The sequence below is a fragment of the Tinamus guttatus genome, unplaced genomic scaffold (genome assembly GCF_059628265.1).
Source record: "Tinamus guttatus ecotype Peru unplaced genomic scaffold, ASM5962826v1 Tinamus_guttatus_pri_ptg000272l, whole genome shotgun sequence".
Lineage (NCBI taxonomy): Eukaryota > Metazoa > Chordata > Aves > Tinamiformes > Tinamidae > Tinamus > Tinamus guttatus.
The window spans coordinates 141775-169338 of NW_028288806.1; the positions used below are offsets into that span (position 1 = coordinate 141775).

The 27564-nt window shown below is 46.0% G+C and overlaps 1 protein-coding gene across 2 annotated transcripts in view; it reads right to left on the reverse strand.

Moving 5' to 3' along the window:
• VANGL1 (VANGL planar cell polarity protein 1) overlaps positions 1–27564 on the reverse strand; it is a 37898-nt gene that overhangs the window by 603 nt on the left and 9731 nt on the right. The window contains exons 4-8 of one of the 2 annotated variants that reach the window (XM_088527271.1): positions 24452–25059; positions 6590–6723; positions 3744–3782; positions 3290–3422; positions 935–1169 (exon numbers count right to left, since the gene is read on the reverse strand). In XM_088527271.1, coding sequence (XP_088383397.1) covers positions 935–1169; positions 3290–3422; positions 3744–3782; positions 6590–6723; positions 24452–25059 — 1149 coding nt within the window. The remainder of the gene's footprint in view (positions 1–934; positions 1170–3289; positions 3423–3743; positions 3783–6589; positions 6724–24451; positions 25060–27564) is intronic. The other variant, XM_088527270.1, reaches the window with a different exon arrangement.

Consider the following 27564-nt stretch of genomic DNA (forward strand, 5'->3'; position numbering starts at 1 on the left):
AGCATTTCCACAGGGCGGACACCTCTGTAACAGCCCATGCCCAGCCCAATCGAGGGTGGAAAGCTGAGGTTTTCCTCCTCTGCAGCCCAGCCCGCCTCGACAAGAACGGGACGGGAAGCGTTGTTTGATGTCTCTTGTGTATTACGGGTTGCAGAACTGGCCCTTGCAAATCAGGGCAGATTCCAGTAAAGTGCTAATCCGTGTCTCATCATGGCATCTCTGCTCCTGGACACAAGAGTAAATTGCTGCATTTCTGCCTTTGGGTTGCATTCTCTGGGACGGTGGTTGTGGTATTGTGGCTTTTTTTAAAAAAAAAAAAAAAAAAAAAAAAAAAAAAAAAAAGAAACAAACAAACAAAAAGGAAAAACTAGGCCATTTATAAGGCTCATTTCCTTCCCAGTGTCTGCAATTCAACAGTCACAGTCCGAGCATGAAGCAAGGAACAGATATTTGACTAGGCAGCCCACAAGTCAGAAACACTGTCAAACAGACAGGAGTTTAGGCTGGGATACAGATACTAACTCTATAATTAGCAGCAGTCCAAGAGGCAGCGCTGCAGAGGAGGGGGAAAAAGTGGCCCTTGGCAAGCTGCCCTCTGCACTGCACTGCTGCCATGAACCAGGCTTGGAGAACTCCCCAAGACTCCAGACCCCTGCTCTGGACTTTTTGATACCCCTTTGATACTCCTGTGCTGAACTGGATGTGAGAACAAATAGCTAGTTACCTCAGAGGCTAAGAAAAGGCAGAAAGTGCTTTAGAGGAAACATCACTTCCCCTTAAGAACTGAAGCAATCCACAGTGCACTGGTCATATCACAGCTCACAACTACAAAAATTTCTGCTTGCTGCCCCCCACAATGCTCTCTGCTCTGTGGACATGCACAGATTTGCTATCCGTTCCTCCCTCCCGCTGGCACCATTAGAGAAAGCGTTACCTTTGGTGTCATGTTGTTGGTGATGCAGAAGGACAAGTGTTGCAGGATGCTCTCCATGCTGTGGTACTGCTGCTGACGGGTGGTGCGGAGGTACTTCTGCAAAGCTCTTGCCATCGAGGGGAAGATTGCCTGAGCTGCTTCTCGGGGATCCATCATCTCTCCTGGAGCTTTCTGCTGTTCCTCTGCCTGGAGACGTTTGATATGAGTGAAAGCCTCCTCTACTGCAACCACAAGCCTACAGAAAGAAAATCAGGGCAGCAGGAGTCACAAAAGGAGAGTTAGGATTAGCCTGTGGTTAAGGCAGAGCCTGGGAGTCAGGATTTACAAGCTCCTATTCCCATCTCTGCCACTGACTCACCATCTACCATCAGACAAGTTACTTAATCCTTTCTACTGACAGACTCAGAGAGGTAGACAGAAGCTTTCCTTTCCTTGCCAAGCCGTCCTGCAACTGAGGGTCATAAACCAGGATTAAGACTTTAAAAGCCCCAGGCTTGTACTTGGTTCTGCCAACACAGCATAAACATCAGCTACATGACTTGAACAAGACGCAGCTGCCCTCGCGTTTGGCGCCTATCTAGGAAAACAGCTCCAGCATGCAGCTCGAATCAGGAGGGCAGGAAGGGGCCGGCTATAGAGAGTGTGACCCAGGACACAGAGTGCTCCACAGACCCTCTGTGCTTGCAAGCTGCAGTCTGATTTATACCAACTCAGTACTTTTGCTCCTGGATGGCTGCCCTGTATCCCTCCACTGAACAGGGATTGGATTCCCGTCTTCTCCCCTAACACCGTAGCCAAAAGACATCTTGTGCAAACCATTCCCAAGCTGCTGCAGGTGAGCAAACACCAAGGCCACACCATAAAAAGGCAAACAGATGCCAGACAGCACCTGCAAGTTAGCCCGGTCAAATTTAAAAAGTGAGGGGCTACACTGCAGTTAAAGGAGAAAAAAGCAACAACAGAAAAGCTACCTGATAAAACTCTTTTCCTCCTCTAGACAGGGCTCGTTTCACATCGCATTTCCATTCAAGTTACCAACTCTCTTCTACATTGCCCTCAACACTCAGTTAATGCCAAAACCAGCAGTTGCTGCCGCATAACAAGCAGCCGTACAAGATACTCCACTCAGCAGCAACACAAGAAACTCTGATTCTTGCCCTTTTTGATGGGGCTGGGGGGAAGGGCTGTGTGGAAAATCAGTTCCTGAGCTTTTTTTTTTTTTTTTTTTTTTTTTTTTTTTTTTTTCTCTCTGTTGTTGCTGCAGCTGTGGCCTTCCTACTTTGAAATGTCTGGCCTGGTCTTCTAGTGACTGATGGTTTTCCTCTGATTACGCAGCAGCTCTAACAAAAGTTATCAAGTAAGGGCTATGTGCCTGAGTCAGGAGGCTGAACTGCACAGAAGACAGAAAAAAAAAAATCCAAATTCCTATTGCTCTAAGGCTGGAAGAAAACCTGAAAGACAACAGCTATGGAGCATGGGTCAGACTGAATCACTCTGTAGGGATGCCCTGTGCCAATACTGTCCCAATAAAACAAACTCCTAAAGGAAAACACAAAACAAGCCAACTCCTTCCAGTTATGGCACATTCCTTCCAAACACGGCTCAGTTTTAGGGGTGCCTGCCTGTAAGCTACTTGCCTCAAACTGTTTTAGCACCTTAACTACAAACTGCAGTTAGGCTCCAGAGCAAACAGAGGCACTATCTGGGGTTGCTTCGACATAGCATTAAATCTACAGCCTAACAGTGGTTAGGGGTGGAAAATAATAAATAATTCTATTAAAAACAAACAAACAAAAAAAAAAAAAAAAAAAAAACACACACACACCAAAAATAAACCACCGGGCTTCGCCATATCCTTCCTTTCTCACTGTCCTCTCAACCCATTTAAAAGGACATGCAAACTGCCCCTTTCTAAGCTAGCTGCATGCAAGCACAAGAATTCTTTATTCCCCTGTGAACTGGCAATAGTGACCGCTCCACGACTCTGTCTCCACACGCCTTAAGCTGAAATGACAAGCCCGAGCACGGGGGAAGTAATGGGATTTCCTACACCAAATAACTACAGATTTGTCAAGTGCTGCACTGTTCCCTAATCTGTGACATTGCATTAGATTATCGGGCATAATATACACAAGCTCTACTTGAGCATTTGCTTCAGATAATTCCAGCTGCAAGCTCTCCCCGTCCCTTGTGCAGCCAGGCTTCTTTTCTGTGACAGATTTACAGCCAGCCCCCAGCCCGTATTGAGAATTTCTTCCCCCATCAGGCTCTGCAAGCCCCGCGTGCCTGAGCAGCACCTGGGAAGGGACACTCGCACCCTTGGGATGCTGCACGCTTGGGAAGGGACAGCTTTACCTTGCGCGACGTTTCTTAACTCGGCGCTCGTGGTCAGCCTCTTCGTAGTACAGCTCGTTGTGGCTGGAGTCCCTGCGGCGCGCGGCGGCCGCAATCATGGCCCGGGACTGCCCCGAGGCGTTGTTACCTGGCCCTTCAGGAAGGGGGGACAGACAGAAACAGACACAGAGAGGCAGCCTTACTACCACAGGACCAGATCTCTGCTCCGCAACGTTTGTCACAAGTGCCCTGTGGTCGCAGACCCAGCTGTGTCCTACCCCAGGGAGGGCTATAGACCCTTTGCCGGTTTTCATGAGCCCCGGCAGAAATCCTGGCCCACTGGATGGCGCAGGCTTCAAGAGGAGGCTTTCCTCCCTGCCCCGAGCAGGCACGAGGGAAGGTAGCTGGGTTGAAGGATCTCACACAAAACAGCCGAGGGAAGAGGCAAGATGCACACACCAAGGATGCCACTTACCATCCATTCTGGGTGTTTTCAGTTTGGCGGCAAGGGCAGCTGGAACACGCCACATTGCAGCAACAAGACAGTGCGAGAGCACAAGAAGCAGAAAGGAGAAAAAGAGACAGACAGAAAAAACGAGAATAACAAGAAACATGGAGATGAACGAGTGAAAAAACTCCAGTCACATACAGAGAGGTAATACAACGCTGCAATGGTATGCAAAGGCAGTGGCATCACACTTAGACAAAATAAACACTTTTTCAGAAGGGCACATGCTGTCAGGGCAGCAGTTTGGCAACTGGCTAGACTGGGGTCTATGTACATAGTTGCTCCCCACGGCACTGGGAGCAGCACCTGCCCTAGAGGTTGCATTGCTGTTCACAGAAGCCACATAGCAGCAGGAGGAGGGAAGCTGCAATACTGGGAAAAGACTAAGTTCTCTGCTAGAGGATCTTGCCTATGGACACCAAAACGCAGAGAAGCTTCTGCAATTCTCCCACGAAGCTTACAGCTCCGACTGTGATAAAAAAAAATTTTCTTCCCCCTCTAAGATGAAGCTGGAAACTTAATGGAGGGATGCAGTAGCATTCAGACAGACAGGTTCTTTAGAGTCTAAATATTTTAGATGCTATTCAACAGTCTTGAAATGGAGGATACAATTCAAGAAGATACCAGCTCCCAAATCTGTGTTAGAATCATTATATTCCTCACTGACTATGCGTGATGATGAAAACCTGGATTTTGAAAGTGACACAGCCCACTCTATATAACAGAGATTTCAGTAAAACGTTTTTTTTTTTTTTTCCCCTTCCTGGATGCTGCAATATAAAATACAGAAAGCAGCCAACAAATTAGGCTGCCTTAATACTATTACAGTCTTTTCACACGCAGGGTGTAAAAGACTGTCAGGACGCCAGGGTAAGTCCCAGCCAGAACTGCTTTACTCTGCTTTGTAAACTGCGCTGGAATCCTTTTAAAGGATACGCCTCTAAGCCTGGAATTTCCAAGGCCACAAAGGCAAAAGCATTGCACAAGGAGCAGCCCAGGGAACCTCTACTGCCCTAGAATGGAAGGCATTAGTTTTCAGGCCCTGGCAGGCTCACGAGTTTGGTGCTTAAAACGGCTGCCTGCCAGATCTCTGCTTGCTTCTGGCTTCTTCAGCTCCAAGAAACCTTTGGGAACTAGCTGCTCCTAAACTACTAATGCTAGTGCGTAAGTTTTTCCTCAAAGCTTGGGAGTCTGAGTTTTTCAGTGGGATACCACAGTAGCTGCTACAGGAACAGTCACCCTGCCAGCTCTCAAGGAGATGCTGCACTGCAGGGCAGGAGAAGCAAGCTGAGAAAGAGAAATTCTGCAGCGAGCTTGACAAGCTATTTGGTTTGAATGGCACATGGACACCTTTGGGACTTGTAAGTCTTCCTTTTCCATACACCAGGTCTAGTTGAAAACTAGCAACTGAAATGAAAAATTTCCATTTCCATTAAAGCAACTTTGCTTCCCTCCCCATAAACTTTGCTCTAGAAAGGAGCTGACCAACTCCTCTCTCCAACTCAACCAATTCTTTCTCACCTGGGCATTTCTTCATTCCAGGCAGGAAGGGAACCAGAGTGAGATAACCTGCCTTCTCCTGTCGCATTCCCTTGCTTCCCTTCACCCTGCCACTCTCCGACATGGACATTCTCACTGCAAGGATCTAGGCCTCTATGTCAGTTTTACAGACTTGAGTGCTGTTTGAAATCTGGAGAAACATTAAGATTAAGGCCTTTCAAACACCTAAAGTCCCTAAAAATGCAGAAAATCTCAAGCCACCAAAACTTTGTTGAAGACTAAGGGAAAAAGACCTGAGATATCTACTTCTACATGACAGCTCTTCTTCGTATTTCAGCCTCCACACCCTGCCTGAGGAGTCACATTGCCCTCTCAAGAGTCTTACGCTCCTGCCCACTTCCTGCTCTCCAGGTCTGCCAAAATTCACTCATTTATTTGAGGAAATACCATACAAGATGTTCTTTACCACCTCTTGTCACAAGATTTCAGCTATGCTGAACTGAAAGGGCTTCCCTATACAACTTAAGTCTTCCCATCTAAGGGATGTCCACTTTTATGGCTGGGCATATCCTGCTTACCAAATCTAGCTTTTACTGATCGAGTTCAAGAGTGTCAAACGATTAAGTCTTGTTTTCCTTGCTTTGAAAATCCACAGTGATGCATCCTGCCCTTCTCCCACATAATTCTTTAAAGCTTGAAACTGGTTTGCAGAACATTAGAAGCTCCGGAGGGAAAGATTTTCCTTTGTGTTTGCCCATGAAGTGCTTCGCATCACAGCAATGTGGAAGCACAGCCAAGCGCCAGCCAGGCATAACCGATTTACTGCTAGGCCTGCAGCATGATGAATGTTTTCTAGTGGCGACAGCACTTGCTTTTTTCTATGCTGGTACCAAATATCTCCGTTTTCCTAAAGGCTGCCTACGGAAGCAGCACGGTGAACCGGACTGGAGAACTGATCTGGGATAAAAGTCGTTTTTAACATACCAACAGCACCAAGGGGACAACCAGAGGGTGACAAAGCAGAGGCTGCTTAAAACTCTCAATGGTTAAAGTGTATGTCAAGACACATAATAATAAAGTCTGACCTAAAATTTGGCTATTTCTTCTGGTTAAGAGAAAAGCCTTATTATGGGCTAAACACATCTACAAAGTCATTTGGAACCAGCAAACTCAGCACTGCCGGGAAGATTTCCAGCAGGAGACAATGATTTGGCAAAGCAAGAAGGCAAGGACGCATACATAACAGAGCTTAGCCCTGACCCAGCCCTTCCCCGTCCCACCCCGTCTCAGAGATGGCATTTCACCTCACCTACCATCAACATTGTAGACTTTCAGGCCAGCCATGTGCTTGGCTGCACGGGATTTGGACGCTGTTAACAAGGCTGGGTTGTAGACTGTGAAATCTTTGTAGTAGTTTTCCAGAACGACAAGTGCAGCCCGCTGGATGCTATAGAGAGGAAGAAAAAAAAAAAAAAAAAAAAAAAAAAAGACTGAAGACCCAAAAATGCAAGGTCCTTTGGTTTTTTTTAAACATTGTATGGAAGAAGAAATAGCCGTATTAGGGGGAATGTGGTTGTTACTCCCCTTAAATTATGTTATACCCAGGGATCCACTACTAACTTGAGGCTTCCAGGACTTAAAGCTTCATTCTGGAGATGCAAGATAGGTGTGCCTCCTTTCACCACAGTTTTAAGACAAGATGAGAGCAGAGCATCAAGGCAAGTTTTAGGCTGCTGACACAACAGGAAAACCTAGAACAAGAGCTAGACCACCTGGTAACTGCGATACAGAGGCCTTACCCAGGCTCAAATGAGAGCACTGCACAGCGCAGATGTAAGGACCAGCTCAGTATGGATGCTTTTCCCTTTGAGTCAATTGCAGCCTCACCTTGCAGTTCCCCAGATCCCCTCCACCCAGGCAATGACAGGAGCCCAATCTTTGCAGCTTCCACAGCAAGATAAAGATCACTGCCTCAGGAGCACAGCTGCCCGGGAATGAATTACCTCAGGATTTCTTGTTAAATCCCAGGTGAGGGACCACGTGAAGGATAGTGTCACTTCCTCCTTCCCTTTGAAGGGATGCCTCCACATTAAACAAGGACATGTGGGAGCAAAACAGAGCGTGCACCAGGAGCAGGGAAGGGTCAGCCCAGAGGTCCTTTACACTCACTTTCACAACAAAGACAGGCCGAGATACACATCTATAAGCCCAGCTACCAACTAATGCTAGGAGAGTATTTCAAAAGGGATAAAACAAACAGAAGAACAAAATTCAGCTCAGATTTAGGACATAGTTCTCTTCACATTGCCCTGGCTCCATGCCCCAAAGCAATATTCAGCTGGCAGTAGCAGTCTTAAGACAGAAAGTCACCAATTCAGGGATCTGGAATGCGCCAAGAACCCAGTCAATTTCACTTTGAATCCACAAAAATTACAAGGGAACTGCAGCACATTTTTTGCCACTTCATTGTAAAGTTCACACTTAACAATAAAGCCTCTCATGAGAAAAGCAACCAAGGATGCTTGCACGTGTTAAGACACAGGAAAAAAAATATTAGAAGGACAGTAACATGGAAAAACATGTGAAAAAATTAAGACCTAAATTCAATTCTCAGCATTACTACCAATTCAATGTGTTCTCCCAGGGGAGCAATTTAATTTTCCTGTGCTTTGTGCTAATATTAACTTCTGCATCACACCTCAGTAATTTAAAAACACACACACATACCCTGCACCATCCTAACTCTCCAGGAGTCCCTCACCTGCTGATCTGGGAGTTAAGTCCAGGTCCTAGCCCATCCACTAGCTTCTGGAAAGGAACAGGCCCAGACTTGTCCATGGTGCATCTTTATTCAATGTTTTGGTATAATCCCACTTCTTTCATTAGTTGTATACTCTGTGATGATGAATTTAGCTTTAGAAGCCAATTCTATTTTTAGGACAGATGCAGGAGGTCTTTTGCACCCAGCTAGAGTACCTGAAAGGAGCTTCACCTTTCAGGGACCTGTGCTTAATATTTTCTCCTATCAGGTTCCTTAAAAGCAATTCCATGCAAGCACTCAGCTACTGGGCTGTAATAAAAAGTTTCTAGCTAATCAAGGTAATTATGTTCCTTTGACAAAGAAGCCCAGACTGACCCACACATACACACTAACACAGAACAAGTGAAAACCTGTTTATTTCCGCCTGCTAAACTTGTGATTTCTACTGGGAATTTGCCGCGGTCTAAAAAAACAAAGTTTCATAAAAGAAATCACGTGGCAGCAGCATACATTCTCCCTTCCTGCCTGTGTTCAAACATGACTCGAGTTTTTCCACGTCAGCTTTCCAGGAGGGAAAGTGAAACTTCATGGAATTTCCATCTCAAAAGGCAACAAACTTGGAAAACGAGGTGCAACTGTGAACTAACTAACTAGCTAAATAAATAAATAAATAGTCACCCTGGGGTTGCACTGCACTCAGTTCATACAGCATGAGGGCTGCAGTTGCAGCAGCAAACGGCTGGGGTGCGCTCCACTAACAGACCAGCTCCAGCTCCCACAGAGTCTGCCACACGTGTGTCGAGTTGGGAAGATGGCAGCGCCGAGTCCCTTCAAATCCTCTTTGAGGAAGAAAAAAATTAAAGAGAAGATGCCGCAGCTGAGAAAATTAGAAGGGTCGCAGGGATCGGCGGAGCGAGGGGAAGGCTGAATCAGAGCCTCCCGGCCGCGTTGCTCAACCTCCTCGCCCACATCAATGGGAAGCCTCACCCTGCACAGCGCACGCAGCCGGCGCTGCAAAGCAGCAAGAGCCCTGGACTAGATGCAGCCAAGTCCAACCCCGCTGAAAGGGGCCCCATGCGCTCATGAGATGGAGGAACGGGCATGGAGGACACCACACAGACACGAATAAGCGCCCAAAGCAGCTCTGAGGTGCGAGCCAGAGAAGCAGAAGGACAAGGAACCCTGTGATCTCCTGTCTGCACTCAAGGATTTTCGGGGCTTTCCACTGCGGACCAGCCCCACGGCCGCTTTTGTGGATCAAAAGCCAAGTGGCTTCAGCAAGCCTTTCCTCCACCCACGCACACAGCAACACCAAGGGGAATGGAAACTGGCAGTGTTCCCGGGGCCCGCATTCGGCGGCTTTTTCCTTGGAAAAAGTGTCTCGGGAGCAGTTCAGCATCATTTGTTTGCTGTGCACTCCAGCAAGTTAAGGCTTTCCTTGTATTTGCAATTTTAAAGATCGGGGAGGGGCAGGAAGAAAAGGAACAGAAAGTTTTCAATGCCTTAGTGTCCATTTAGTAATGGGCAAAGCAAGGATATTCCCCAAGTCCTGCAAAGGGCATCTGCTGGTCCAAAATATTTGGGTCATGGTAACACAAATGCCAGAGCAGTTCAGACTGAGAAAAAAAAATGAAACAAAACAAACAGGCCCCACCACACTTGCCTGGGCCAGTGGCCTAATGGAATCTGAAGCTTCCTTGTACAAAGCATGGGTAAGGGCCTGCATTTTGTTGGTTTGAATTTCAGGTCATTTGAGGCTCCCCCCACCCTTTATTTTTGTTCTTAGGAGGGCCATGCCCCAGCACGCTGCCAGCGGGGAAAGCAAACAAGCTGCTCCAGCAGCAGCAGCCAACCTCAGTGGCATTCGGCTGCAGAGAAACGCAAAGTCCTTTACAAACAGTAATGAATTAACTTTTACAGGGTCTCCAAGGAAGCGGAGGAGGAGACTAAACAACACAAAGGCAGCAGCTACTGCCGCCTTTTTATTTATTTATTCTCCTTTCCCCTCCTATCAAAAAGTAAGTTGGAAAAGTTCTGTTTTTTGCTCCATGTGATTCGGAGGTTTTAATGTCTTGCAACAGTCTGAGGCTCAGGTGCTCTTTTGGCTACTCACTTGCAGCCTAGGACATAGCTAAACCATCAGTGAACCTGCCTTGTTAGAGGACTTTCAGGAAAATGAGCCATTGCTACAGGCAAAGAAAGAAGCTAGGTTTACATCAACCAAATAGTGACCTGCGGGTTTGTAGGCAAAAATGATTTGGGGTCTTCTGAAGTGTTGACAGGGGGGAGAGAGGCAAAAAGGAAGAAACAGAGCAGATCAAAGTCACACTTGTGTGCCCAAAGCGGCCATTTGACACACTAACATCAAATTCTGCAGGCCCCAGCAGCTGTTGTTCACATGAGTTTAGCAGTTTCATGCTTTGCTGCTGAGCTAAGAAACACAGGGTGTCCCAGCAGTGGCCATCTGGACACTGCTATCCACTAAAAGCAAAGCAGCACCTCGCACACCTACACAGGTATCACTCTAAACACACCTCCAGAGAGAGCCATTTGCTGCTAAAATACCTGCTTCCTAACTGTACTATGGAGGCAAGTCCTAGAGCAGCAGAGTTTGCAGTGCACGTGGCATCTAAAACCCACAGAGCTAGTCAGAGGCCTCATCGCTGCTCTAATGAACGAGGGCTGAGGGCAGTGAGCCGAGGGTTACTGCATCAAACTGTTCCCAACAGAGGCCTCTCCTCCAAACAACGTTCTCCAAGTGCTCCAAAACAGGCACAACTTCAAAAAACAAACAAACAAACAAGCAACAACAACAAAAAAAAAAAATGGAGGTCTCTGGCCATGCTAGATGCATGTCATGACCAGTTGGGAAGCTGCAGTACCTCAGAGAGGTGCTGAGCAAGAAGAGCACAGGGTGTTCCTCCATGCAGAGCTGGCTTTGAACATCCAGGCTGCCTCCAGTCTGCAACTGCACTGAGCTCATCTCTGTTGGAGATGGCCCAGGGGTCCTGGAACAGTAAGCTCCTCATCCACAGCACTTCTTATGCTTTAGTAGTGCTGTCAGCTCATACCCAACGGGCTGTAAAAGCTCCTGCAGCTTCCCAGACATACCCTAAGACTGCATTTCCTTTCCAAAAGGCTCCTTTCACACACAAACTCTTTTCAAAGGCAAAGAGCTGGGGTTTGAAGGTAATTTGCCCCTCACTACTCAGCTGCTCTTCCAGTGAACTCAAAGTAATCAGGTTTGAAAGCTCAGAAGACGACACTGGAAATGCAGAATGGAGATGCTTCCTGCACAAACAGCACCCTGTTCAAAAAGGCAACAGGAGCTATTTGCACCACCTATACCATCCTCTAGACAGACTCTCCTGCACCCCTCACAGACCGCAGGCCGCTTCCTACCAGCCAACAGAGCTCAAGCAGTTTGGCCTTCGCTGCCCTTCCCAAGCAGCTATGTGAGACACGGTTGCAGAGGGGATCGAGGTAGCACTGAAACATGACAGTGGCAGCAGTAGCAATGCTTTAGGTTATAGTTTGGTCCCCTCCAGCAAACAGAGGCTGAGCAGGAGTCAGAGCTTTGAAGAGATGCCAAGACAAGAAATTCCTTCAGCAGCCGGGGCCAAACAAGCAGAGAAGAAAAATGCCTTTTGGTCATTGTAGTTGCAACAGTATTTCATTTTGGTACAGTGAAGAGAACAAGACCACAGTCCCCAGGAACAGGAAAACCACATTTTCTTGTCAGACAACCACAACTGAACTCTGCGCTCGGCTGAGAGCACCAAGCAGACATCCTGCCCTCCCCAACACTTTGCCCAGGACAGGCACCGGACTACCAGGACATTGCAAGTTTGTTTTAGATACCTAACTTCTGGCACTCGATCAGGCACGGAAGAGATTTGCACAGTCAGTTATTTAATCCTTAGTGTATTAATGGGTTGTCTTGGGGCAGCGGCACAGCTCCTCCCCCACAGTAGCTTCTCCTCTACAGTAACACATCTGTCATACCGAAAGCAGCAAATATCCCTTAATGCTGCAATTTATACGGAGCTCACACAAGCAGAAACATAGCACTGAAAGGATCTGCCCCACAGTTTTCCAGCAGCTATTCTTTACATGTTCATTCTCCCTCCCACGCTTTTTATTAAAAGGATTTAAGCTTTCCCTTACAACATTAAGCCATATTAATGCTATAAGTTTAAGGTCAAGTACTGTGTTAGAGGTAAAGTTTCACCTTTTCTGCAGTATTTCTTCCCAGATTTTGTCATGTCCACCACAAAGCACTACACTCTAAACCCATGTTTCATGGGACAAACCAGAATCGTGATCTGAGCAATACAGCAGTTTGTTAGCAATGCTGAAGAGACTTCAACTTAAAGGATTTCTGATGGTGGATTTGAAAGCATCTTTTTGGTGTGTGTGTCCCCCACACTTCCCTCCCTCCTCCAGAAGGGTAGCCTAACCACAACCCTCCAGTATGAGCTAAAAAGAGAAGGACCACTCCAAGCCTACCACAAATGCTGCTGTTAGCTTCCCTTCCGAATACAAATATTAGAACACAAATATGGAAATGACGTTTTTGCGATAGACCATTTTACAGGATGACTATTTTTTTAATCCACTCCTTGAAAAGATATGACCTGAGCAAACTGTTAAATATCTCCCTAAAGAATCCTATAAAAGTATTCCCAGATCTGTACTAAGAAGATGCTGTAGAGAAGTACAAAATGCTAAGCTTTGACAGTTGAAGGCAGCAGCTAGTAAAATTAGTTATGATAAAAAGCCAAAGATACTGGTGGTAATAGATAGCAGGGAGGAGGAGGGAACAATCCTTTTGTTCCAAGAAAGGCCTGAAAGGTCTAATAAGATGATTTATCAGGGAAAGCAGGTCAGATGCTGCAACAGCATTGCGTGCCTCCCTTTCTCCAATAACACTGTGAGCATCTCATTTCACACGATAAATTGCCAAGGGAAGCAAATATTACAGGGATATCTGTTACCCTGATATTATATTCAATGGATGGAACATGAAATAAGATCTAAAATAGACTAGGACTGTGAGTTTTAGAAATGGTGGAGGTATCAGAGTACTGCATCCCACAGGAGGCTGATCTGGTGGGCTCTTTCACAGGATATAAATCCTTGCTGAGACTAAGCTAATTTCCAGGCTCTCCGCATGGAACACCAGGATGCCTTATTGCAAGGGGTCAGGTTAGGCAACCCACAAAACTGTCTTCCAGTGGAATAACAAGTTCCCCTTTGCCCACATGTGGCCAAGGTACATTACACCGCCCATCACCTGGGCCTGTCTGCTGGTTACAGCGCACGAGCTGCATCGAGGGACCACGTTTGAACAGGGGGCTTGTGCAAGGCCAAGCACGTACCGGGGAAAGTAGCTGCCCTGGAGAGCAGGCTGCAAGGCAAAGCACTCGGAGCCTGCACACCAGGAGCAGTGTGTGTGGGCGGTGGTTGTTTTCAAGCACTTATTCATCATTCAGGCACCAAGTGGGGGCCACTAAATCCAAGAGATGCAGCTCAAAGATTAGCCAGGGACACTAGCAACTCAGCCTGGATTTCAGCTAGCTCCTTCAACACTGATAGCCAGTGCTCCCAGAGCCCTCCTGCTGAAGACATCCATTTCCATCAGGTCAGACACATTAAAATACACGAGGGCACTACGTTAGGCACCCCCCGGCCCTCCGGCCTGCTGCAGGAACGGAGAGCGAAGCAGATGCCTGCGCCCAGCCACACGTCCACCGCAGCCCAGACACCCACAGCGAAGCCATCCAAGGCCCAAGCAGACACCCACATCACAAGCGCTACCCGACGCCCTGCGAAACCAACAGCGGTTGATTCAGACCGAGAGCAGCAGCAGCTGGATCAAAACCCCAGCGCAGCGCTGTTTTTTTCCAAGCACGCCACCAGCATACCGAGCAGACTGTCTCCACGCCACAGTTTCGTAAAGTGGCTGGGTGCCCCCAAGGGAGTTAGTGAGAATACTACGCTGCTTATTTAGGGGAAAAACATAAATCTCTACTACCAACTGCTCACACTGAAGCGAACCAAAGCTGTGAAAGGTTTCCTTTCTCTATTGAGCAAACTGGGGAGGAGAGCAGAGGAGACAACTGAAGCAAAGAGTTGACTGCAGGAGGCTGCTGCACTATCCCCAAGAGCCTGCAGAGCATCACAGAGCCGGGTACTCGTGCTCCACACGGAGCACACACAACCTGGCTTCCCCGGGCACCTCAGGGCACTGCCCCTGGCTGCCGGCAGCCTCAAACACATCCAGGACCCAGTACTCCACTGACTTGTGACTCTCACGACTGATCTGAGACTCTTCAGGACATTCAGTATTGCAGCTCTGTGGAAGGAGACTCATGTGCTCAAGATAATAGCTTACAGAGTCCCACCTTGAAGCTGGCAGTCAGCCTTCGGGCAAAGCCTGCAGCAAAATGTACACAGTTTTCAGCTCTGCACTGGAAGGGACATGGCTTGGGGCATGAGTCCTGTCCCTCATGCTGGGACCATAGCTGCTGTCCTGCTGGCCAGGGGAAGAGAAACATGGGCACGGGACTCTCCTTTCCCTGTGATTTGCCAAGTGCACAGAATGCCAAAGGCTGCTCTGTTTCCTCAGGCAGTCTGCACCAACCCAGCTCTCCCCCAAGGCATCAATACCGGGGCTGCGTGCTCTGCAACCGGTGCCCATGCCAGAGGATGCGATCGCAACCTCGTCCTGCCGCCACAGGTGCCTGCAAACCTTAGGCACCATAAAGATAGTTAACAAAATTGTACAAGTTGCACAAGTAGCGTGGGGAAGAAGAGAGATAAAAACACACAATACAGTGTCAGCTCCCTCTTTCGGATCCCGTGCAACCAGAAAAGGTTTCTCTGGGAGGGCCAGGGAAGAACCAGATGGCTGGCAGAACACTTTCTTGCAGCAACATCAGCTGAAGCAGCGATGGGAAACCATAAGCAAACATTTACGTAGCTGAGGCATGAATTACATGTATCTTGAGGTTCATGAGTAATGCAGCAAAACTGCCTGTACCTTACTCCATTTGAAAAGGCTTCCTTGTTGTGCTATTGTGTCAGAAAACACTAGTAAGTTGGAAAAAAAAAAAATAGAGCAACTGAACCAAAGACCAAACCAAACCAAAGAGAACTCTTACATTAGTATTTCATCTCAAAAAGGAATTGCAGCACAAGATAAAACTAACTTTTACTCCTCTTCCTTTTCCTCCTTGCACTGACACGGATATGTTGAATAATAAGTAACATTAGCTTTTGAGTTAACAGTTGTTCTTTGCAAAACACAGGAGAAAAAAAACATTAATGAGGGATCTTTGGCCTCTTTTACAAGTTTCCACACACACAAATTTATATTTAAGATTTTAGGATCTTTGAACAACTCCAAGGTGAAGGAATGCAGAAGTTTTGTAATTTTTTTTTTAATATGATTCTTTTTCAAAATGAAAGTGAACCATGCTCTTGGCACACACCCAGGAAGGATAAAAGACTGCTCCCACAGCCCTATGCTGCATGGCATTCACTGACCTTCAAAGACTCCTCTAGCTTGTGCCCTGCTCCTAAAGCATCTCAAAATTTTAAAGCAACCAGCACACACAAGAGCCTGGACTACCACCTTCAGTCCCTGGGACTAGTGCATCTGCACCAATGATGCACACGATTCCTTCAAATAACCTAAGTCACCCCCCACAACTCCCCAAACAAACAAAAAGCTACAGAAGCACAAACTCTCAAGTGTAGCAAGAAAATAAGTCAATAAGCACCAACATATTCAGAAGACAACTTGAAGCCTGTCTCTGCCTCATACAAAGTCAAAGTCTCCAGAGAACTTACAAATACTCCCGAGGAATTCTCTCTGATTTATATTAATAGTTATGAACTTTTTTTTTTAAATGAAGCCTAAGAAATGTAACTTTAATTCCAATGAATTAACAATAAAAAAATGTCCAAAGCTTCTGTTGACAGCAAAACCTTGTTACAGAATAAGGGGTCTCTGCATTTAGAAGACATCTATTTGCTGCAATGAAAAAGAAATTCATCTCTCATTCCAAGGGCAGCCTGGCAAAGCACTCTCTCAGGAGAGGGCATCACCCCCTGCTTGACTCCCAGCAGGAGATGTGATTAATGTGCCCACATGCTGAATGAAGGTTGTCATTTGAGTCAATACAGCAGCTTTGAACTTCTAGGATTCCTCGGATCTCACAGCCATTCCAAGAAACTCTTCCTGGTGGAATAGGGCTCTCAAGCAGGATGATGCCAGGAAGATTTAAGCTGTTTGAACAGGTTTCATTAACCTATTTGCTGAAATCAACTAGTTTTGGTCAGTTTGACACAGGAAGCTGCTGCATAGTGAAATTTTCACCAAATCGTCCACATACTGAGCGCCCATCCAGCTACTCGTCCCACAGCAGCCTGGCGTTACTTCAGTGCAGTCTGCATGCACAGACCCGAAAAGCAGCAGCAGGCCCTTGCTCGGGGAGGAACAGCAGCTCGCGGCAACCGACCGCCCCGCGGCACCTCGGAGGCAGCACCAGCTCCCCCGTTAGCTCTGCTCTGAGCCAGAGCCGCTCAAGGCCTCAGCCCACGTCCCTGCTTGAGCTGAACCCCATAAGGTGACAGTGAGCACAGCACTATGCTTAAAGGGTTGATGTTTTAAGGGGGATCAAGCTACTGTCCTCGGTTTTGCGGCAGTCAGTTTTCTTTCGCTACATGCAACTCCCTGTTAATTTTTTCCTTTTCCTCCAGGGTGAGGTCAAGAATTATCTTCAGTTTCTTAGATATATGATTTGCGCTGTGCTCTATGATAATTGCAAATTTACGAATTTTTGTACACTTAATAAGGACTAAGCCCCCTCCATTCCCAAAGGACACACAGCTCACTCCTTTGCGGAATATTTGTGTTTCATCATTCACCAAAAGAAATGGATGTTGAAGATTGAGAGGGATAGATTTTTCACAGTGTTTGAAGATACTTTTATCCCAATGGCCATAAAATTTTGTTCAGCAGCTTTGGGAGACCATCTGTCTCTGTGGGTGGTACACTTCAGCAGTTTGGAGGGTACAGACAGCAGGGAAGAGAGAAATGACATGACAAATCCCTAAAGTACAGGGTAGGCTGCAGCACATGCTGTTCTCGTACTTCTGGACACTGTTGATTTTGCAAGAGCAAACCAAAAAGAAGGAAAATCCTTGCAGATGAAACCAACGGCATTTCCTCCACAGGAGCTCTTTTAGAGCACAAAGCCCAGCAGCTCCTCATCAGAGAGCAAGTAACACTGTACTAGCCAGGGGGATTGATTAATAATTGACTGCAGGCCTTTCACTTACAAGTACACTTGTAAGCTTTTAAAGTATTAAGTATTCCAAAAATGTGAGACCGCTCCAGGGTATAACACTCACCTGCTTGGTGCAGCTACAGGAGCAGAATGCAACTGTTACCTGGGCTGTAGGTTTCCCACATTCATAAGGGTGAAATGCATGTAAGGGTGGGCAACGTAATCAAGATCAAGCAGGGTAAAGAGGCAGGAAAGTGACCTTGGACACATTAAGTCCCTGAGCTCTGCTACCTCTAGCAAAACCAAGAGAAGCTTTAAGCATAAAGCCATGTATAACACTTTCTGAAATGTGCACATGGAGAGGAGGCGAGGAAAACACGTTCCTTCCAGAAGGACAGAGCTCTCCCCGGCTTTGGGGACGGACTTCACCCAGCCACGTGCAGCCACATGCTGACAGTCCATCCTTGACTCTTTCACCTCCCCGCTGTAATGAGAAGCATCTGGCACTCCTGGCCTGTGCTCTTAAGGCTGTGCTTAGTTATGACAGTAGTGAAGGACGCGTTGCTCTGGCCCAAGCCAGAAGCTGCAGTTAGTCTTTTGCTGACAACATATCCCATGCACCATCAAACAGATCCTCATAAAACAAAATCAGGCACTGTTCCCATAACTCATCTTGAGCATCAAAGGAGCCTGCTCCCTGCTCTGCAAGAAACAGCATTCTTTTTTTTTTTTTCTTTTCCTTTTTTTTTTTTTTTTTTCTTCAGAGGATGCTGGAAAATTCACATATGTGATTCAACTAGTATCCTCATGGCAAGAGCAACCAGGCAAACTGCTCTTCTCTGTAGCATCACCCTCCTGGAGGCAAGGCAGCAGATGGAGGCGGAGGGGAAGAGGCAGAGCCAGTGACTAAGAATGAGGCTGGAGGCTTTCCCCATGAAGTCATTAATAGTTCAATCCCAAGCCAAAGCTTCCCTGCTTCAGATCACCACTCCACGATATGAGGTGTTTGAACTGCCCTAATGTGCGACTGTTCATGCCACACAACTGCAGACAGCGAGTTGCAAGCTCAGAGCATGAGAGCACGGGGAAGGGGCCAGCCCTGGAGAATATCAGTCACACCCAGAGACACAAACTGTGTGAACTGTCCCAGGAAGATATCTGCTTGGAGGTCACAAGTCTGACACCTAGGAGTTAGCGCTAAGAAGCTGCTCTGGAGCAGACAGCTCAGCTGCTTCGGGAGCTTCACACCTGGAGCTGCAATTAGCACTCATTTAGCTGGTCATTCAGAGCTTCTTGGGAGGAAAAGTATTTACTGGCAGCATTCATTTACCAGGGTTGGTGAAGAGGGGCAAGGAAATGCACGTGCTTAACCCTGTTTGCCTCACCTGAGCAGTGTAACTGATTTTAGAACGAAAAAAAAAAAAAAAAAAAAAAAAAAAAAAAAACACACACACAACCAAACACCGCACATTTGTGAACTAGGCTTGTTTCACGTAGACTAGAGGCTTTAGTGACTGGATTGCTGTGCAAAGTAGCTAGCTCATGGAATATGCTGTTCTGGGAAGCTCATTAGCTCAAGGCAGCAGGACAGATAAGATGCTTTGCTACAGAATAAGGTAAAAGCCACCCGTTTCATTTCTTTCATCACTGTTTATCACCATGGAAAATTGTGAAGGCTGAAGAAACACCACCTAGAAAGGAGGGTCAAGGTAATTCTTTTAGTTCTGGGAATGAAGCCCAAGCAAACTGCATGCATACTGCAGAGGGGAGAGGGAAGGAGTGCACAAACCCAGAGTGCCAGCTAGGGCATTGCACCAGTGTACGCCAAGGGCCCTAATGCTCAACTGCCCAGACCACGTAACTGCAGACAGGAAATTCTGCAAGCTCAAGAGCAGAGGGTCCTTCCTCTGCCCACCTGATGGACACAGTGCATGTTTTCTCCCCAAACTTAGCATGATTATGGCAGTTCCTGCCCCAGGTGAAAGATCCAGTTTATTAAACCAGTGGCTATGCTGCTATATTTGACCATGGAATCATAGAATGCTTAAGGTTGGAAAGGACCTCTAGAGGTCATCTAGTCCAACCCCCCTGCACACACAGGGTCACCTAAATTGTTAATTGACCATATTAGAGAGCAGGAGCAAAGGTGCCTGTTTATGCCATGGAAGCTTTCCTTTTTGTGGGGTGGGAAGATTTTATGACAGTACAATCCAGAGAAGGGTTGACACAAGTCTAGACAAGAGTTCTCTGGGCAGATCAAATATTGCACCATGCATTCTTGCCAATTACAAAAATGTCACCCTCGGTATGGGAGGCATATTTGAGCAACACTTAGCTGCTGCAAGATCAGATACCCAACTCTGGGAAAGGCTTACAAATCCAAACTATGGATAAAGAAGCTTCTTCCAGTCTTTAGCCCCATGTTCATTCCTGTTATCTTTCCCACATTTGCTAGGAAACATGGCTCGAGTAGCACCAAAAGGACATGCGTAAGAGCTTATCAAATTAGGTCAGGAAATACTGACAGCCTAGGGATCAGTTTTTACAAGTGACAGGTTCAACAGATACAAGACTGCTAACCCTAAAGAGCTGGATCAGCAGAGGCATCAACCTCCACCGCACAATTCTGTTACAGCTCCTGTTCTGTTATCAAAGGTACATGGGTGACCATCACTCTCAAGTCAAGCTAGCAAGAGTGGCTGTTTCAGTTCAGCTGGGTGACAGGCTCTGCAGACAGTAAATTTTGCTGTTTGTGCATTTGCGCCCTTGGTGCATCTACTCTCCATGCTTGCGAGCACGTACACGCCACAAGCTACAGGCAACAGCTCTAGAGAGGGTACAGGCTCTGCAGAGCCATATACCAGTTTTAAGAAAAAGACCTGTCTCCTTCCTGGGTTTTTAAAGCACAATTTAGCAAATCTCTGTCCAAATGCAGATGCCTTGCAGAGGGCCAGGCAACACTAACAGACTATTTTTATATGCAGCTAATATTTCTGAGCGCTAAGCTTCTCTTATTTAGATTAGCTTCCCAGCCAGCTTGTTCATAAAAGTAAGTCAAAGACAGGGAGAATGGAAAAGCAGACTGGATCCCTCAGTGCTTCATATAGCCCAATGGTCATGACCACGCACCTCACATCCCCACTTAAGAGGAAAAATGGTAGGAGAAAGACCCATCAATAGATATTCTAAACCTCAGAAAGCCAAGACTATACTGGGACTGAGCAGGATGCAGGTCTATAGGAACAGATCAGTAATTACAATGTGCATTTGAGGCCATTCATTTTCCCGAGCTGTCTAGACTAGCAATGCTCTAGGGTAGGAAAAGACAATTCACTGGAGAGGAAGAGAATCCATTTAGCATCCTAAACAGGAGGGTTTCTTTTTTTGTTGTGTGTTTTAGTTTGTTTGCTTTTTCTAGCGCAGTGTCTTTCCTACATAATTCCTGAGCCATCCAGAAGGAACTAAACTGCGGACGACATATGCCACCAGTGCCTCTGTCCAGGAGGACTGCCAAATCCAAGCCTCGACTCTAGCTACCAGTGTCTTAACAGAGAAGTTATCTACTGCCTCTGCTACTACTTCTGTCTCCCTTTGTTCTTGCTTCCACAAATCCTGCCAGCATCCCCACCCTACCTTGCTTACAAGACAGGAAAGCCTGGGAAAATGCATCTACTCCTTTCCCTCCTCTTTGCCCATACACATCACCATAAAGTATTCCCCTGTGCAGCAAGTCTTTCCACTAGGAGCAGCCGTACAGTCAATAAGCCAGGATTTGGCACAATCTTCATGGGGACCCTAGTTGATTTTTATTTATTTATTTTATTCCCCCCACGCCCCAAGTCACTGCCAAAGGGAATACTCATTTATGCAGTCAGGTCTCCCAAAAGAAAAAGTTACAGCCAGAGTGCTCTGCTGGGGATTGAACTGAGTCAGTCTATTAATAGCTTAATTATAATATGAATTTGGGGAACTACTCCCAGATCTGCTTACCTTCCTGGACCCTCAGGGGGTAGAGCAGAATACCTAACTAAGCATGTTCAGATTCTTTCCTAAATCTGGAGCCAGGGAAGGTGGAAAATCCTGTCCATATCCTGGCAAAAACACAGTATTCCAAGAGTGGTTGATTTCTTCTCCCTCAGAAAGGGTTCTCTCCTCAAACTTAGTAGCAACTTCATCAAAACCAACCAACCAACAAAACAAAAACCCCAAAATGAAGAATCCGATTTGGATTAAAAGGCTGATATCAGCAATTTTGCTGTGAAAAAGTCTGGATCTGGTCTTATAAGCAACACTGAACAAGATATCCTGAGAGCCTTCTTGCCACCAGCCTCTGAAGCACACTTGGCTTTCAAGGAAGGAGGAACCATGGAGAGCCAAGGACCAAAACTTTTACAGATTTGGGAGCTCTAAGAGGACATAAGGTAAGACTGAGGAAACCCAGCATTGATTTTGGAAAGCAGTGATATTTCTATGCCCATTAAAGCTCACTTTCTCCAGTGAGGCATAGCCTGATACACCTTTACAAGTACTGAAGCGAGGCGAACACACACAGTGGTGCACGAGAACAGCCCACAGACAGCAATAGGTAGTAGACACATACTCCATCATAGTTATGACCATCTCTGCAAAGGTGCCTCTTAGTTTTGCTGAACAATCCCCCCAGTCCTTGCTGATCTCCACATTTTTCTTGTCCAACACTTTTTCCCAGCCGGAGCCAAGCCCTTTGTGAACCTGGCTGACATATCAGACAAGCACGTCAAGGCCTTTGTGGAGACTTGGCTAAAAAGCAGGTTGCAAAGATGTTCTGAGTTTGTGACTTTAATATTTTATACAACTTCTGAAGATTTAGGATTATGAGATGAAGGAGGTATCACCTTCACCAGTTTCTTATGGTGTTTCTCATGCTACAGCCAAAATCTCATATTAAGACCAACAGTTCTTAGGGTTTACACACAAATAACTCTCCAATGCTGGTCTTAGCATAAGGGAGGGAATAAGGGAGAAAATGAACACTCTCTTAGCTAGAAGATATCCGGCCTCTAATCAAATCTACACAGTTCCACTTCTACAGTAATAAAGACAAAAAGGCAACCCATGCGCTTCAAAATGTGTGTCAATACGGGTTATACTCAACAAAGGAAAAAGCAGCACTGGTTCACTATTACCAAACACATTTGATGAGATTCTTTTGTAACACAAGACTCAGTCTAAACCACGCAGAATACAGGAGCTTCAATATGCTAAACAAAATCACAACCAGTTTGCCAATGAAGGAGAAGTTGTTATTTTTTTTTTTATACATCTCAAATTTCACCCCAAATTTAATAACTCCCTCCTACCCTCATATCAAACAATGCATTTCAAATGGCCTCTTCCCATCTTCCTAGTCCAAAAGATTGCCATTTACTACACAGAAATTCATAAGCAAAATCTCATTTTTGGTCTCATTTCACAAGAAAACCAGCAGAGATTGGGTCATTTCTTAAACCCTGAAGGTGACCTTTCAGTAAGTCAATAGAAGCCTCCTCCAATTCAGAAAAAGGGCTCTCCTTCACATTTTATAGAGAAAGAATACGCAGGAAAGTCCAGACCACGAGTTCCTTCATTAAGCCAGGAACAATATCCAGGAGTCAAATCCCAGACTCGAGCATCAACGACTACATCTGCTTCAAAGTAATTCCACTACTAAGCTAATGGTTGCAGGAGACAGTTCCTACATCCACTTAAAGCAGCAGACACTAATCTCTCCATCCGCAATAGATACGCATGCCATAGGGATCTGGACAAGATAAGTTGAACAGATGTTTAAGTGCACGCCGAGTCTGGGGAATCATCCACAGAGTTTAACTGCTACCTCCACGGCACACAAGAACTAAGGAGATTTCTAGACAGCTTCACGGGGCATGGGAATTACGGAGTCTTTAGACAGCTGTCTTTTCCTGTACCTTTGTCAGGGGAAGGAGTAATCCCAGCAGGAAGGGGCAAGCTGGCATGCATGAGTCATATACTTGCAGATAATGCATAGCTCTGAAAGGTTTAATCACTTCCAGGTACCCCTAACCCAGCAAACTGATTCATATCAATGACAGAAACTGCAGATACCAGTATGCTACAGAACTGAACCAGCAGCACCACCACATTGCCAAGAAAAAACAAGCTACCTGCATCTACATGTGCTACAGCATTCATTAAAACCAGTATTCTTAAGCGACAAAACTGCTCAGAAATTTTGGCTGCGTCCAGGCAGCATTTTACTTTCTGAAGAAGCTATTTCCTCCATGGCAGTACAAAACTCAAGTTAACTCCTGGCCTCGAGAAGAGCAGAGTCCTCGGTTCCTGAAAGCAGCCTTTGGATCCCACAATGCAACTATGTGGCCGAGTACTCAAGGTAGTTAGTCAGTCCCAGCTTGTTGGGGACAGTAGCAGGCTTCAGAGCTCAAACATCTCAAGTGTTTCTGCTGGCCACTGACGGCTCACGCAGAATCCAAAGGATGCTGCTCGATCCAACTCAAGAGATGTTCATTCAGGTCCCTCATGTGATTCTTGGCTGCACAAGGCACTAAAGGACAAACAGATGTCAACAGCGCGTCAGCTGCTGGATGCTTTCTCACACAGGGCTGCTTACTTCCTTCAGCCCCACTGCAAGAGCACAAGGGACCGACTTGCTGTCAGCTGCCTCTGAAAAGTGATACAAATGGCTCCACATGGCCTGAAGGGGTGCTCACAAACTGGCATCTGGCCATACAACTGAAGAGCACAGACACCTGCAGCCACCCAATAAAAAAAATCTTCTCCCCTTTCCTCCTTGAAGGAGATGGTGCAAGAAGCCCAGAGAAGAAACCAGGATCTCAACAAGTCTTACCCCAGCCTCAAGATGTGCTATTAGCTCATTTTGTTCACAGAACTGCACACTAGTTCTCTGAAGCAAGCATGGTCATTCCCATGTTCCCAGATGAGAGGAGAGGTTCACTCGGGTAATTTCAGAGGGACTCTGGAATTCCTCCAGGGGAAGATTCAGAAATGAGGGGTATCACTGGAACAAAAGCGGTTGGTGCTCTGTGCCATAGCATAGCCACATTTATCGACACCCCTAGACTTCAAGGGTTTGTACCTACCTCAAGTGTCCCAAGCTGTAATAACGCGATTCTCCATCTGTTGACCGAACCACCTTGACAGCAAACATGGGCTGCAGCTGCCGTAGTTCAAGCAGCACGATGGCCAGGTAGTGAATGAAGAGCAGCGCATCCACCAGAGACACTGCATACTGCACTATTCCTTGGTAGTTGGTGTCCTTCGAGTCCAAAATGCGAACACCATAGAAGAGCCAGTAGGAAAACACAAACAAAAATATGAGGACCAACAAGAGGGCCCGGAACACAAACACCCTGGGTATATCCGCCTTGGGCTGGCGGAAGAACAGAGCCCAGGTCCCAATCAGGAGAATGAGGAGTTTAAACGCCACAGAGATGAACAGTCCCTCACACACAGTGCCACACGGCTCCAGAGCATCCCGCCACAGGATCTGGGGCAACAGGATGAAGGCGACGGGGGTGAAGAAGACAAGGAGTCCGAGAACAGCGGCCACAGTTAAGCCCAGGTAACGTTTGCAGTCCAACCCAACGCTGTCCTCCAGATCTTTACTGATCCTGGCAATGTCCTCCTGGGAAATGCTGTGCTCAGAGGTGCCCGTGATTGCTGTCGTGGTCTCACCCCAGTTGTCATCCTGACAGAAGAAGAGAAAAACAAGAGGCAAGAGTGAAACAATCGAGCCGTTTGTTCCAGGTCTTCTGTTTGTCTTGGCTGGAAAGACATTGCTACAGTATAACAGGCTTAAGTCTCAGGAGAGAAAAAACAACCAGCAACAACAACAAAAAACCCCACAGGCAAAGCAAGTACTACCTTCAATGTCAAGCCTGAAAATTAACAAAGATTTAGAAATCTATTTAGCAGCCTCTTGCTTAAACTGGTGACTATAAACTTAAGGTGCTACTTAAAAAGTGGAAGCTGAGCTACCTGCTCCACAGTTGCTATGCCGTTCACTGTACCTCAGAGGTTGACAAGTAATACCGCCTAACTCTAAAATCAGTTCCCATGCAGGGCAAGGGCCAGCACCCTTCCAACCCACAAGTTCCATGGTGCAAGTGCACCAAACACACACATGGAAGGGAAACTTTCATTCCAGTGTTTCAAGCCAATCATAATCATTACACAATCAAAAACAAGTCTACACATTACATTTCCATCAGTACAAATGCAACTGCACTTTCACCAAGTTGTTTCACTTTTTCTTCTTTCGCTCTCCTCTGTGGGAATGTTGCACACTATAGCTGACACAGCGTAATAAAAGTTCAGTTAAACAATTCACAAGTGGTCAAAGATGACGTTTACAGGCATGGGACTTTTAATTTAAAGAATCTAGACCACCAAGTAACTGATATTAGAACCCAGGACATTGTATGAAGCCATTCAGCCTCAAAGAAGTCTACCTGAAATACAGTTGCCATGTAGCCAAGCTTCTGATTATAGTAAACTCTCCAAAAGACAGATATCCACCCTACCAGACTTCAGAGAATATCTGCAAGCTAGCACTCCCCCCAAACACCTCTAATTGATGTTCCCTAATGCTAGCGTGGCCAAGGACTTAGGTTGACATGTATGGATTTGACTCACCACCCCTGTTTAAGTGACTTGTGCACATGAAGACTCCTGATACTACACACATTCACTGAGCAGTGAAAATGCTTCTAGGTATCATGTGTTTCTTCCTTGGCACTTTTTATTTTAGTTAAAAACAGTCATTCACAAGCACAGGTTCTGCTCTTTTGCTCACCCTCCCAGACGTATCCTTCTGCCTCCCACATTAAAATGGGATTCCCATCTTCCCCCAGACCTCTGCAATTCCATGGGCTTAGCTGAGCATGTTGTTTTGAAGAAATAGGTATTGTTTTAACATGAGACATGATACCTACAGAAACAAACATGCTGCAACACTATACGCTTGTGCAACCTCTGGCTCATCAGTGCCCCTTTTTACCATTATTCACTTCTTTTAAGAGCTATGGAAAAACCTTAAAGAAACATGAAGAGAGGAGCGGACAGACAGAGCATGACTATACTGAACAACTCCAGGAATTTAACTGCTAATGCACTTCAAGGCATGAATACCTCCCTGTATAGAGCAGTAGGGCTTTGAGACATATGGGCCACAAACAGTCAGCATCTTGAATTAATTTGTGTGTGTGTGTATCTTCTCATCAAAACAGAGGCCCCAGAAGAGTTATCTACATTGTAGTACATCCTGAAAGGCAGCATAACAGCATCACATTTTTCTCTTTGCTGGTGCCTCCCGTAAAGGAATCTAAGCATCAAATACTTGAAATGCTTATGTATGAAATACTTCTGCATAACTTCTGCAATTTTAAGCAGTGAATAACTGCACAGAAAAGAAGATGCACATAAATACTTTAAGTTTCCAGCCCTGAGAAGAAACTATGCAGCCCTAGTTTTAGTCTACCTCTTTTAACAGTTCTTCCCTTTTAAGAGGCCCAAGGAAAAAAAAACATGCAGTCACATGGAAACATAAGTCCTAAATTTAAAAGTGGTGCAAAGCTATTAGATCCAATGTAAGACATCCTGCTCACTAGGAGACGATTGTTTATGCATCAGCTTTCACTTTTTTTTTTTTAATTCACACCAAGGTGATCTTCATGAAAAGAAGGGCTTACGAATTCACCAGAACCTTTATGTCTACTCAAAGTAATAGCTAAGACTCATGAAAACAAACATCTCATTACCAAACACAAAAAGGAGCTACATAAATTCTGCCCACCTGTCATCGCATAAATACTGTTACAAGCACTACCAAACGCATCTTAGATGGAAACAGTTCAGCATTTCTTCTTCTTTTGTGAGGAGCAGAGCAGAAGCCCAACAATCAAGAAATTCCAAAAATTCAACACAGAAAGCACCAAAACATTCCTGTACTCTGCAACATTCCTGCAGTTTGTCTTGCAGTATCAGCCACTCCTTGAAAATGAATAAGCACTGTTACATCTACTGCTGGAACTCCAGTTACAGAGCAGGTACTGGATCTATACTAGACACAAGCTAAAAACAGTATTCTTCCAGTCCTCGCCTGATCCAGTGTTAATACACCAGCTTCACCAGAAGTTTTTGTTTGCTTTCCTTCCTAGCTATTTCACACTTGCTTTACATCTCTTGCCTCCCT